The sequence below is a fragment of the Ceratocystis lukuohia genome (assembly GCF_044167205.1).
Source record: "Ceratocystis lukuohia strain C4212 chromosome Unknown Supercontig2_pilon, whole genome shotgun sequence".
In the NCBI taxonomy this organism is placed as follows: domain Eukaryota; kingdom Fungi; phylum Ascomycota; class Sordariomycetes; order Microascales; family Ceratocystidaceae; genus Ceratocystis; species Ceratocystis lukuohia.
The window spans coordinates 4731765-4745956 of NW_027263521.1; the positions used below are offsets into that span (position 1 = coordinate 4731765).

The 14192-nt window shown below is 47.1% G+C and overlaps 2 protein-coding genes across 2 annotated transcripts; both read right to left on the reverse strand.

Moving 5' to 3' along the window:
- Positions 1 to 7355: 7355 nt before the first annotated feature.
- HOO65_021168 (Vegetative incompatibility protein HET-E-1) lies at positions 7356 to 11897 on the reverse strand (the record flags this gene model as incomplete). The annotated part of the gene is made up of 5 exons (XM_071006284.1): positions 7356 to 9116; positions 9179 to 11231; positions 11303 to 11587; positions 11649 to 11787; positions 11843 to 11897. The coding sequence occupies 5 exons, from the start codon at positions 11895 to 11897 to the stop codon at positions 7356 to 7358; spliced, it is 4293 nt and encodes a 1430-aa protein (XP_070861806.1).
- Positions 11898 to 12867: 970 nt separating this feature from the next.
- Positions 12868 to 13971, reverse strand: HOO65_021169 (uncharacterized protein; the record flags this gene model as incomplete). Its single annotated transcript, XM_071006886.1, has 3 exons — positions 12868 to 13422; positions 13498 to 13788; positions 13840 to 13971. 3 exons carry the CDS (start codon positions 13969 to 13971, stop codon positions 12868 to 12870), a joined length of 978 nt encoding a protein of 325 aa, XP_070861807.1.
- Positions 13972 to 14192: the final 221 nt, after the last annotated feature.

Genomic DNA, 14192 nt, shown 5'->3' on the forward strand with positions numbered 1-14192 from the left:
TGACACGACACATGCTTCACAAGCGTGATGCGATATATTAAGCTGTAATGAAATGACTAAGGCGCAAGGGCCTCATCCCTCCCTATCCCATAATTCTCCCGCTTACCCAGTTCTACCCCTTGCTTTATGCAAAAAATAATCTAAATAGGAATAGATAAGCTTACTGTCATGTTCATGAATTCGGACTGTAAAAGTTCGGACTGTAAACCTTCCGAACTTATGCGAGTTTTTCCTACGCACAAGTGAAATCCAGCGTGGAGGGTGACATTCCCTGACTATATCAGAGATTCATCCCTATAACAGCTACAATGGGCCAGCAACGTTCAGATTCTTCACACAGCCAACATCTAGCTTATACATCAATGCATGGACGACCCAGGATAGCACTGATTCTCTGAGCAAGACTCAGGGAGTGTTTTGCCCTACGTTAAAAAAGAGCCAATGAAGCTAGGAAACTTTCTTAGATGATGCTGAAGTAACTGGTGAAGGTAAAAGACAGGGACAAGAAATAAGCCTAACACGTGTGGCATGTATGGATGGGAGATGGAAGCCAAGTGATTCCCCAACCATTCGAATGTGCTTGTTCCAACCAACTCCCTAACCCCTAAGCTCACGACAGTTGAACTAAGAGAAAGACCCCATGCTCAGTGTTCAGGTTCTCTAAAAGAGTCCTAAACTATGCTTCCATCTGCCAGCAAGGTTGCGTAAGTCACGCTCTATTTATTGCGCTCCGTAGCCGATGCAATGTCGCCCCTTCTCTGAGAGATGTCATCTATAACATTATGTATTTGCAGATACACATAGACTATCATTCAGACCATGGCTGATTTAAATTTTAGTGATTTTCCTCTTGATAGCGGAAAGAACTGCTGGATGGCTGGCTGCCTGCTTAACATGTGCCTGATAAGCACTTGGTCTCTCACTTTGAAGCCACACCCAAAGCCCAAGATGCCTTCATTTACACTGGTCGCAATGTGGTGGCTGCAATCGATGAAACGGCACTGTGGACCACATGGAAAGATGGGTGTTGTGCTAGAAGGTTGTTGGGGTGTCAAGGGCACAGTTGAGCAGGTAGTTCTGATCCTTTCGGCATCCTATAGTAATGTTCTTCCCACTCTTTATCCGGGCCTGTATGTCTTTCTTCTGCCATACCCGTCATATGAATTGAATGTTCAGTAGGATTAAAACAGTGGTACTCTAAGCTCAATAAACTGAATATATGTCAAACTCTTCAACAGTTGCCTGTTATATCGTGCCTGTTGGAGATCTTAGGATCTCTATTTACTAGCAGCCCTTTTTCAGGCTAACATCCCATCATCTCTTGGTATAACAGGCTTGCAATGTACATACTACAGTCTGAATATGCAACTAAGCCCTCTGGTTGCATGTTAGCTTCACAAGGGTTTGAGCCAGCCGGCCGAATCGTCAGGCAGTCGGGATTGGGGCGGAATCTTATCATCGGGGATGCGATAAATGCTCCAAGATATACTGACCCCTCAGGGCGTCAAGTGGCCTGTGTGTTATAGAGCCTCGGGTGAAGATGTGGCAAGGGTAAGATACAGTTCCTGGATGTAGGCCACATCCCTGCTTTTAGGATATAGAATCCCATGGGTAACTTTATGTTGTTTATTCTTTCTACTTGCCACTGCTTTTTTTCTCTTTGCGTGTTAGCAAGGGTAAAATGGCAAGTCCAGTACTAGCTACGGCCCCTCGACTGTCTACTAGACTAATTAGCTGTTTTTGCAATGTTGCAAAACAGTGTGGTCATGGCTCCTGTCCCTTTGTACGGACAATACACAATACACAATACAAACTACAAAACCTAAAACTAACATACTAAATACTGAGGTTTTCGACATCACTAACCTGACTATGAAGTGTAGAGCTAGCTGAGAGCACTACTCTTTCTACTAATGTTATTTCTATCCAGGGCACGACTGCGAGTAGGAAGCCTAAGGCTTGCTTGAAACCGTCAAATCAAGATTCAAAAACAGTCGATCCCACCTATGTAACTATGAGTTAGAGCCATCATATCAGTCCACTTTGTCTGCCGTAGGCTACTAGACGCTAAAGGGACTGTATCAGTAAGTAGAGCTATGGTTTCTAGTGTGGGGACCTAAGGAATCTCACCTCACTGCCCTAGTCTGCAAATCACGTCGATGCTATGGTCTCCTCTGTGTGCCTGTTTTGCTATAAAAGCACCGCAAGAGCAGGCGCAGAAGCCTCAGAAGGTCGCCCTTTGTTTGCAGCACCCTAGCCTTTCAACTACTACGTCTCATCCACCTGTCACTTTTTGTAAGGGTATTATATCATTTAGCTATGCCATAGTCAAGCAAGCAACCAGGGCAACACTAGCCATGTCTTGAGATAGACAGTACCCTCAAATGGGTGTTCTCTAGTCCATATAGAGTTCATGTAAAGACGATCAAGCAGTCTTGAGGATGAAAGTTTTACAAGCACAAGTGCTCTTTACCCCGGCCTGCGATCCTAGGCTCAAGGCAAGTCAATAAGGTACCCTAACCTTGACGCTAGATGAGAATCTTCCAACCATTACTCTGAGAAATAGTGTGAGGTAGTCTATGAGTCAAGATCAATAAAATAGAAGAAGCCTGGGTGACTTACTACCAATACACATGTCCTGAAACATCTGCGCTTTTGAACATCGTCATATGCCTGGCCATGAGACAATATCATGGCTAGAAACTACGTTACTGGCTATGTAGAAGGAAGTTTTTCATGATATAATGAGAATAGGCCATAATGCAAGTTGTGCCTGTATTAGTCTACATTAAATAATTGTCTCATAGTCTAGGGCAGGAGTCCTCAGGCTACTGGGTGATGGCAGGAGTCTCGGATGAATAGTTATCCAACACGATCCGTTTTCAAATTAAGAAACTCGCAAACTTGTCTAGATATCTTGCTCTTGCATAGGAGCTATAATCTACGCAATGGTAAGGATAAGCTTAGGAATACTGCATGCCTCGGCTAACAGGGTAGCCATAATTGTAGAGCCTACGAATACAAATGGTCGAAACATCATCCACCAAACGCTCCGAGTCCAAAAGCGAGCCATGTATAGTGCATTGGCCATTTCACGGGTGAACCTACGCTTAACACTATGCTCTTTACTTGACAAATGAGAATGATCATGAAGTCTAGTCATGAAGTTGAAGTCCCGGAGCTCATTTCCTCGTGAGGATCTATACAAAGATTCAAACCATGTATAGAGCACCAGCCACCAAAAACGTAGTATCATCATCAAAGTAAATTGCTTTTCCGTCTGCCTGACGGAGTGGGATTCATGGTATCTAGACACCAAGGACTTATAAATGGTATGTATGATTAGGCGAGTCTATTCTTTTTGGCCCGGCACCTTGTATACATATGCTGGTACATGTATTATCTTCTCTCTGGAGCACTTGATTTATACACTTAGTGCTAGTATCTACAGATTCTGTTATTTTGTCCTCGATAGTGTCATTGGCCTTAGGGCTCACATGGATGGAGTAAAGGGACAATCCTAGCTTTGCTAGTTGCTATGATTGACAGGCACAAGAAAGCTGTCAGGGCTCTGTTTCTAATGGGTGATGTAGGGATAGGATAGGTCTGGCACTTGAGAGTATATCTCAGTATGACGTGTTAATGGGTGGCTTTCTAGAAGATGGCTATAGATAGCTCTAGCTCACAAATGAAGTTTGAGCAAATAGTCGATACCTATAATGATACGTAATCAATTGAGTTTATGAGAATTATGATGCAGTGAGACACTGATATCGGTCGGGCCATTACAAGCTGACACCTCGGCCTCTATGTGGTCTCCCATGAAGTGCTTTATATGGCGCTTGTGATGCGGTGAAGGAGTAGTGATAGAGAGGTAGAGAGTGGTTGAGGTTCAGCCTACAGGGGTTTCAGACTTATATATAAGGCCTCTTCTCTGTCTGTGATAGTTGTTATTTCGTGTGCTCATAGTCTCCATTCAGACACCAATTCCTCACTTTTACAACCTCACCTTACCTACAGTCTTCGCGAAACTCCCTCCATTTCGGTAATACTCTCTTTCTACCTTCCACTCTTTTCCAGTCTACTTGTCTTCACAAACTAACTCTCTTTCGTCCAACCTATAGGAAAACAAAAAATCCACAAAGATGCAACCCTGGGCTGTTACCATCCTCCTCGCCTTTGTTGGCACTGCTGTTGCCATACCCGTTGCTGAGCTAGACCGCAACAGTGCGCTCGCTGCTAGAGATATCAAAGATTGCTTTACCTATTTGGGAGGCTGCTACTGCAAGGTGGATGGAGAGCTGCGTGCTCTGGACATGTCATTCTGCATGGGAGATGATTATTAGATAGGGCTTGACTGCTAGATGAGTTGTAGATACTGAGACTCATATCTGACTTCGATTAAAATACATTTCCTTCTCAAAGCATAGCATTGACCCTACCTTGTTTGTAGTCCTTAGGGACCTTCTCGACTTTTTCCACAATGGATTGGCCAAGCAGGCTTCTATTGTCGTTTTGTAGACCGGTACAGCGGCCCGCAGATCCTCTTCAAGAATTTCCTCCAGCGTGTCCATGCTGGTCCTGCTGGCTCTGGGGAGCCAGATTGTGGCCACATATGTCATCTGCGGTAGCATGCATGCTCTCACTGCCTGAATCACCGACATCAGGGGGCACCGCTGTGGACTCTACTGATGCAGCGCAGCATGTTTGCTACCTTGCGGGCTTTGGTCGCCATCCCCCAGTACTGCGTCCCGAAATTCAGGCTGGTGTCCCAGATGACACGGAGCCACTTTTTCTTTCCCCAGGCTCAGGGTTGTTCCGTTTGGGAGTTATAGCCTTGTATTCATGCTTGGGAGCTTACGGCCGGTGTACAGGTGCATGAAGCCTGTCTTGCTCCCACAGGAGTGCAATTAGTCTGTAGCTCCTGGGGTGCGACTTGTAGGGTTTGGCGTCTTGGGATTCCCGCGAATGTTTCCGATTTGCAAACATTCAGGTAGTATCCAAGCTCCATACATAGGCTGAGCAGTTTCAGTATGTGTCTATCAAGAAGGCCAGGCCAACTTCCAGGCCGTGTTTAGGATGTCATATTCTCCCAGAACAGTGTCCCCAGAATGGAAGACTGCTTCTATGACTTCTTCTCGAGTTGGGCTCTGTTACTGGACTTGTGGTAATATGAAGTTATGCCGATGATGAAGACTTTATTGTCAGACAAAGGAGAAAGAAAGAAACTATTGTATGATGGAATTCCGTGCAGTATCCCTTTGACGATCTCATTGATGAGTCTTCTGCTGTCCACCGCCGCTTATTCATCCTCTCCCGGCCCCCTCCTCCTTTGAATATAGGCTACCAACCGCAACACCTTCTGAGCATGCCTTCTTGGACACTTCTGCGTCCAGTCTAGTCATGCTGTTTCGAGTAGCCCTGACTATATCGTCTACTTTTACGTTTTCCATTGTCATTGACAGTGGGAGGTGGCCACTTCTGCAACTGAGCCTTGTCAAGACTCTAGCAGTGCTGCTGCTCTGGCCATAAGGTGTGTCAGAGGCAAAGGCCAGATCTATTACCGAGGGCGATTTGTTGTTGGCATATCAGGTGTTGTTGTCTGGCCCGCCGAGCAATGCCACTGCTTCCTGTTCCATTCAATCATAGAGCCGATCCCAGTCACTTGGGTTCTTCATCTTACTGTCCCACAGCTGTGAGTGCAGACTCAGGTCTTCACGAGTATCATCTTCCTGCATTTGAATATTGAAGGTAGAATCCTTTTTCCCCTTCAAAATGAGTTAAAATTAAACCTCTAACGCGCTCCAGAAATTCACCAAGTTGGCCGTATGATACCATGATGCCGACGGAGGGGTATTCAGTGTTGACGGCGTTGACTCCCTAAGTCATGCAGACTATCTGATCTAGAGGAACAGATTATTTTCCGGTCCATACCCAACATGGACTCTTAAGAATTTTCCCTGCAATTTTGTGGTGCAGAAGAAATGGCGGATCGACTGCCCGCTAACCGCAACGCGTTAGCCGTCGGCAAGCGGTGGGCTTCTAGCTTCGTCAAGTGACGACGAGACCTCAAGACACTTTTAAATCGTAAATATGACTACGAGACAGCCAAATGAGAGTATCCGGCCATTATTCACGATTAGTTTAGGCTTGTGGAAAACACAATCATAGAATACAGTATCAACCCGGCTGGTATCTACAACTTTGATGCAGCCATTCATGCGATCAGTGCAAAAGGCTGAGCGACCGTGCTGTTCCAGATGGCATTATTGAAATATGGGAACCAGAAACCCCGATAGTCAAATAAGTCACTTAACAAGCGACGCAGCGCAAGAATGATAATACCATAGCATAGAGGGAAGATGAAAGTAACGAGGTGAGTGAAGCAACCGATCGGAAGGGCATTAATACGTGGGTAACGGTTGAATTGTGGAGGAGTAGTGGTCAGCGCGTTTGATAGAAAGTTGTTGTGGAATGTGTGGCAAAGCCAGCCATGACAGATGAGCATGTCAACGTGTTGCTTCTTTTCTTAGAGAAGAAGATACCAATTACATTGAGTTGTTCAATTAGTTTGGAATGTTCTTGTCTTCTCGTCTAGCTTCGAGTGTAAAATCTTTGTCACGCAAACTTATAATGTACGTTGTCTAATGGTCGAAGTACTCAAGGAGGAGGGGATAATTAATGCAATCAATCACACAACAACCAGCCGCTGATGCTACGTATTGATCTTCACATGAGAGGCAATGGTTTTATCAACATGGTGAATTCCATGAAGAAAGATCTTACTATTTTCCATATATTGTAGATAACCTTGAGAAGCTAAGAGGGAGGAAGTGAGATATTACATCTCCTAAAATTCGTCTGGAGACCTGGCCTATTTGCATTATTATCATGACTTCGAAGTGTGAGAATTATTGCATGCTTTAGCATTTGATGGCAGGATGGTGGAAGGACAAGAAACATTTGATGAGGGAAATGGCCCGGCGAACGCGGGAAACGTGCGACCCATGCCTAGAGGCATCTCATTGTTAGCATGTACATGACGAACAATGGCAACTCTTGAATCAGGAGGAAGAGCTAGACTCACACAAAAAATGGGAAGACTACAAGAGCTGTTGAACAATTATGACATGAACGTACGTGTAAGTAGTTTTCAACTGAGGATAGATTGGCTAGGAAGCTGATATAATGGGATAATGTGATGAAAAGACTTCCATGATGTGAATCGACAATTGGGACGTAGAATCTGGTGTAGTGAAGCAATTAATGGGAATAGTTTACTAAAGGGTGAAATTCTTGCTTCGGCATTCTCGGCGGATGATGGAGTTTGAGATTTTGGCCGAAGGCTGGTGACCCTAGCCAATGGATCTAAATCGCATGACGGTGATACGCCCGGAGAAAGTGCCCAACGCAAGTGTTTGCCGTGTTATGGCTGACCTCCAAGGTCGATAAGATGGTGGTAGCCAAAGGGCCCTTTTTTGGTTCTGCAAAACCCAAACATAATCACCACTAATACAGTAGGTGTCAAATTTGGAGTAACGAGAAGAAGGTTGGTCAGGGAATGGTGGCGATACCGGTGGCTGAGCGCTAGTTGAGAACACCGCTGGTGTCACGTGTTCTTGATGGCCCTCGAGAGTCCGCAGACACGCACCAGAAGTCGCATCCCAGATCTTGACTGTCTTGTCTTCGGACCCTGATGCCAGTCGCTGTCCATCATTTGAGAAGACCACAGATGTCACGTAGCTACCATGGCCCTCGAGAGTCTGCAGACACGCACCAGAAGTCGCATCCCAGATCTTGACTGTCTTGTCTTCTGACCCTGATGCCAGTCGCTGTCCATCATTTGAGAAGACCACAGATGTCACGTAGCTACCATGGCCCTCGAGAGTCCGCAGACACGCACCAGAAGTCGCATCCCAGATCTTGACTGTCTTGTCTTCTGACCCTGATGCCAGTCGCTGTCCATCGCTTGAGAAGACTACTGATGCTACAGACAAAGTATGGCCCTCAAGAGTCTGCAGACACGTACCAGAAGTCGCATCCCAGATCTTGACTGTGAAGTCAGAAGACCCTGATGCCAGTCGCTGTCCATCATTTGAGAAGACCACTGATAACACGTCGCTACCATGGCCCTCAAGAGTCTGCAGACACGCACCAGAAGTCGCATCCCAGATCTTGACTGTCTTGTCCCCAGACCCTGATGCCAGTCGCTGTCCATCATTTGAGAAGACCACAGATGTCACGTAGCTACCATGGCCCTTGAGAGTCCGCAGACACGCACCAGAAGTCGCATCCCAGATCTTGACTGTATCGTCAGTAGACCCTGATGCCAGTCGCTGTCCATCATTTGAGAAGACCACTGATGTCACATATTCTTGATGGCCCTCGAGAGTCCGCAGGCACGCACCAGAAGTCGCATCCCAGATCTTGACTGTCTCGTCATTCGACCCTGATGCCAGTCGCTGTCCATCATTTGAGAAGACTACTGATGTCACATGCCAAGTATGGCCCTCAAGAGTCTGCAGACACGCACCAGAAGTCACATCCCAGATCTTGACTGTCTCGTCATTCGACCCTGATGCCAGTCGCTGTCCATCATTTGAGAAGACTACTGATGTCACAACGCTTTCATGGCCCTCAAGAGTCTGCAGACACGCACCAGAAGTCGCATCCCAGATCTTGACTGTCTCGTCATCCGACCCTGATGCCAGTCGCTGTCCATCATTTGAGAAGACCACTGATGTCACCCAGGCATCATGGCCCTCAAGAGTCTGCAGACACGCACCAGAAGACGCATCCCAGATCTTGACTGTCTCGTCAGAAGACCCTGATGCCAGTCGCTGTCCATCATTTGAGAAGACCACTGATGACACAACGCTTTCATGGCCCTCAAGGGTTCGAAGACAAGCATCCCAGTTTCCTTCAACTTTTGGCTTTAGCTCGAACCAGTCTGGCTCTTCATGGCTAAACATTCGTCTTATCAAGCTGTTTGTAGGGCTGAATATGAGAGCTGAGATATAAACTTGCAGTGGGGCAAGCTCAATAACTCCCGCATGAAACATGAAAAATCGGTGAGCGTCGTTTACGAGGTCTCGCAAATTTTCAGGTGCTTTCTCCTGTTACAAAATGTCAGATTTTGTTCTATCGAAGACTCCATCATTTGTATAAAGTAACTTACCGAGTATAACTTTAGCTTTTCCATCGCTCTTCCCGCAAAATAAATGCCTCTTAAGAGACTAAGTGCCTCCAGCCACTGAAGGTACTTCTCACTTAGAAAGGCTAAGATCTTGTCGTTTTTGCTGACCATCCCATTTGCTGATGAATCGTTAAGATGGTCAACCCAGAAGAGGCAAGAATATTCGATAGCGGCCAACGGATCAGGCTGAGGGACTGAGACTTCCTCAATGAGGCATCCAGGCGCTGTTAGGTTGTACATGTCACGCCGTAGTTCTTTGTGAAGGACATCAAGTGATCGTGAAAAGATAGTCTGGTGCTGGTGTTGAATTCCGAAAGGCAGAATCTTGCCTAAAGCTTTGTCTTGGAAATAGTCCATGGCTGACTGATGGACGAAAGAAATGACGTTGTCATAAATAGTCAAGAAGGACCCGCATAGGGCGATGAGCTCTTCCACATCCGGCTTTGACTCGCTTTCAAGCGACTCAACAAGGACACATAGTTCTTCCAAAGTCAGAGGCCAGTATGCAACAAAGACTTGAGCCAGAATATCCTTGCAGATTTGTGCATCATCAGAATCAACGATCTGTTGCACCATTCTCTCATATAGTGCGTCAAGCCCAGGAGGAAACGACATCAGTTTGTTTAGGGTTTGCCGTTTTCGACAATTGGAAAGCTCATGACACACCAGGGATACCCAGAGGAAAGTGCCGTCAGCATTCAAGCGTAAATGTTCCGAGACAGCATCCTTCATCTCCCTGTTGTACTTCTTTTTGTGTGCAAGCTGATCCACCTTGAAATCGATGAAAGAGTTGACCGCTGCAGAAACTGATTCTTCATTTATTTCCAGATGTATCTTGACCTTTTGCTCTGCGTCATTCAAGACCTCTTCGATATCTGGCGAGTTGCGGCTTGACACAATCCATTTGGCGCGGGAAGGCCTGGCGATGAATTCAAGGAGGTCTTTCTGTCTCGTACTACACTCATCCAAGGCATCAACAATCAGGATGGGGTTTTTCAGGCTCGGGTCATTCAACATAGAGGTGAGTATTTCGCATAGGTCATGCCAAGCACCTGGACTGTTGAACATATCCTTCTTGCGGTCGTACTTGTTCCGGATATGCCTGGTAAGATGTGGATTACGGTATGCCACATGGTAGATTAGGCCTCGCAGCACTGAGGTAGCTGTGTTGACCTGATCGTTGGTAGCTTGGCAAAAGAAGTAGGATAGAGACGTCTGACTGGCTCGCTCTAACTCATCGATGATGCCACAGAGGAGCATTGTCTTGCCCTTTCCAGGGTCTCCCTTGATCCAGAGGATTGGGGATTCGCTTTCAATGAGGAACTGCTGGAAGTTCTTGTGGCTGAGAATCCATAGATACGACTCTTTCAGCAAACCACCCTTCCTGCTTTCAATATCCTTCTTGTCTGTGGAGGGATCGGTAATATAAAGATCTGAAAGGCATTTGTTGTCGTTTTCATCGTGCTGGGCTTTGAGCTGAGAAACACCACTCCTGGTGAAGGTGGACACAAACTGGTCAACAGATCGCGCTTTCTCTTTGAGGTAGTTCATAGTGTGCGCCGAGATATTGCCAAATATCTCGCGGTCTAAAACTTTGTTGTCTCGCAGGCCAATTTCAACATTGAATCTCCGGTAGACTCCAGGGCTGTTATACTTTTCTTCGAGCCGCAAGTCGGTCTGCTTAGAGCTAGTGGCCATCTTCCTGAGTGCTTCAAGCACAGAACCTCTCGAATCGCTCATTTCAACAACATCGTCGACGCCTGTTCCAATACTCAATATCATGATGTGTCTACCGGGAAACTGCCTTCCGGCCTCCGAAATAAGAACTTCACATGGGTTGTTGTAGCCATAGCTGGCATCAATGAACTCAATTCCGTCGCGACCAAGTTTGATTGGGTCAAAGAGGGTGATCGCTGCAGAGGTAGCTCTGGCCGCCTGCCAAACCTTGCAGTCTGTGAGGTGTCCAGGGGTGTCATATGTTGTTAAGAACGTTGGTCGGGTTTCGATATTGGCTTTAGTCATTGCCAGCACAGCACTACATTAACATGGAACATTAGTTATGTTGAGACTTTTTATGCCTTGTAGGCCTGTTTTCGTAGTACCTACGTCTTCGTGCAATTATCATCTGCCAACAACATGTCTCCATGGGGACATCCGTCAGTGCCAGTAATATGTCCATCCGTCTTTCGCTGCAGGCAGTTTGGGTCACTGCAGTTGTTGCGAATCATTCGTTTGATAACGGCCTCCAATCTTGTAGCTGAAAAGGCACTCGTAGGTGTTGTAGATGAGGGTGTTGGCTCTGGGATAAATATTTCGCTGGCAAGGCTTTTATACTCTTTAATCGATTTGTCGATGCTCATTTTCAGTCGGCCGAGCATAATCGCAATGATCCTGTACGAAGATTATTAGCGAAGATTCTCTAATGCGTACTCACAGCTAGGCAATGTCATACCCTCCCGTTCCCGTCCCGCCAATCAAGTCAAACCTGTCACAGGGTCTTGGTACTTCAGATAAACCTTCTGACTTCCGGATGCATTCCATGATTTTTTCGAGTATGAGCAAGCTAGACAGCCCACAGACACCACCGCCATCTGTTGCAGTTAGCGACATGATAGTAATCTAGTATCAACACATTAGAAAACGTACCGAGAGACAGAAGCCACACCGGCAGGCCAGTGGTTTGCGGCGTAGAAGAGTCCATAGTGATGCGATGAATGTGATAAGGTTGAAGAAATTAAAGAAGTTGATTGAGATGAACAAGGCACATGAAGAGAAAAAGCATCAATAGGTAGTTGGTCACGGCTAGTCGGTGTAAGATAGCTCTGATCTTGACTTTCTAGATGCGAGCTCAATTATGTAAGAAACGAGTAGCAAGGAGTGCACAGGAGAATTGAGTTCAGCAAAGAGAAAAACACTGTTATTCGAAACTGATTGCGCCTAAAAGTTTAATTCGTACCTCTTCAAGCCTAAACAAGCCACCCCAAGTATCTTCAGACTATTAGCTACATGTCGGGGACTCGTTGATGCCCAACCAGTAAGCGCAGTAGTTGTTTTCTCCGTAATCATGATATGGTGTAGGGTAGCATCGCATGCTTGCTAATGTGACAGATCATTCAATGTTAGGGTTGAGCTTGTGAAGTGGAGGTGACACAAGACCCACCAAAACGCCACTGAATCAGCCCCACTGAGACTGTTGCGTGGCGCGGAATATATGTTAAGTGGCTTGTCCAAACCTATTGTGGCTGAACACATGACAGGATTGACACCCTATCGTGAATTCAGGACGTAGCATGGACTTAAACCCTTTAATAACCCAACTGGTTCAACATTTAAGATCTATTCTACAGAAACTGAGATAAAAACTTCTCACTCATCCAACTGATTTTGATAGCTATTCCCGTTTTCCTCCTTAATGTTTAATCTCTGATTATCTCCTAGCCTGTTTCCAAGGCCACCTGTAGGCGAAACCCTGGCATCCCTATCTATCTCCCATTGGTGTTTCCCCCATAACATTATAGGTGTACATATTGTAAATAGACATTGTAGGGGTGTCCGTGGTAGACGGAGGAGACAGACCGCTGTCCACTCTCCAGGCACTCGTAGTACGCAAAGACTATCTCGTGCATCGGCCTGCCGTCACCCTTATCGCGGATTAACTCGGCCAAAGTGTACTACAGCCAGCGGTTGTCGCGCGCCAGCTTCATCCCCTCGCTCTCGAACCTCTGCCCCATCTGAATCATCACCGACTTCCAGTCTGTCGCAGCTGTCATGAGGACCAGCTCCACACAGTAGTCACGCACGTTGCCGGCCGCCATCATGCAGGTCAGTGCGAGTGCGTCGTGCAGGTAGTGCTCCTCCAAGCCAAGCTGGTTGCATTTGTTGACGAATGACCGAAATCGAAGCCAGAGGCTCGCCGTGTCCATCGTGCCGGAGTATTGATTCTCCTTGGGCCATGCCTTTTCCAGCACACCGATGAGCTTGCGCTGCTCAATCTCGTAGGCGTTGTTGCGCGACGACGGGGGACGGTACTTGAAATCAGCAAAGTCCGTGCCACCAGTCTTCTCCTGCTCCACGCCCAGGCCGAGCTCCTGCTCCAGCACTGTCGCGACGCCTTCCATCGAGCGACTGGTCGCATTTCCTTCGGCCTTGTCCGCCATCGCGGTGCTCCCCTGCCGGTACTCGTCACGCACGTCCTGCGTCCCCTTCGTCGCCTTGCCTTGCTTGGCCTATCCATCACGGAGCGCCCCTTCCTGGGTAGGACGACCGCCCTGTGCCTCGGCGTCGGGGGTCTAGTAGCTTACATTCCACAAGTCCTGAGGGACCTTCCTCTTGATGAGACGCTCCTGCAGTGCGCTGTTGCCCGTGAACACTGTTGGGATCTCCGCGTACTGCTTCATCATGTCATCGGTCCACTTATCGACAGGGCGCGAGGCCACTGCGATTGAGTTCATGATCGAACTAGTGGTCCGGTGATGAGGGACGTAAAGGCCATGGAGAATAAGGCTGGAGCGAAGGAGGTAATACTTGCCGCCCAGGTCTCTCCAGTCATCGACCGTCCAGTCGCCAAACTCGTCGACCAGCATGTCGCGCGCCTGTCCATCCCTGATCTAGTGAGTGTCCGGTATATCGATGATGTCTTGTACCGCCTTGACGCTCTCATCCTTCGTGAGCGATGAGCCCATCTGCGTCGTGGCCTGTCTGCCTGGCATCTCGGATGGCTGACTGAAGAGAGCTGCACGTGTCTCGGGGCTGTCTTGACCGTCCTTGCCGCTCATGATTTGGGGGATCTTGTCGAGGGGGGTTTTTCGTCACAGAATCGTTGTTGCAAATTTGCTTTGAAAGTTGTCTTGTTGGAATTCCGGAACCTTGCCGTTCAGAACTCTACCAAGAACTGATCAGTGTCAGAATAATCTACTGAATGCAGCTTTGTCACTTGTGAAGTCACTCGTGATCCTGTACAACCACACGTGGAACCGTGCTGGTATACAAAATGATC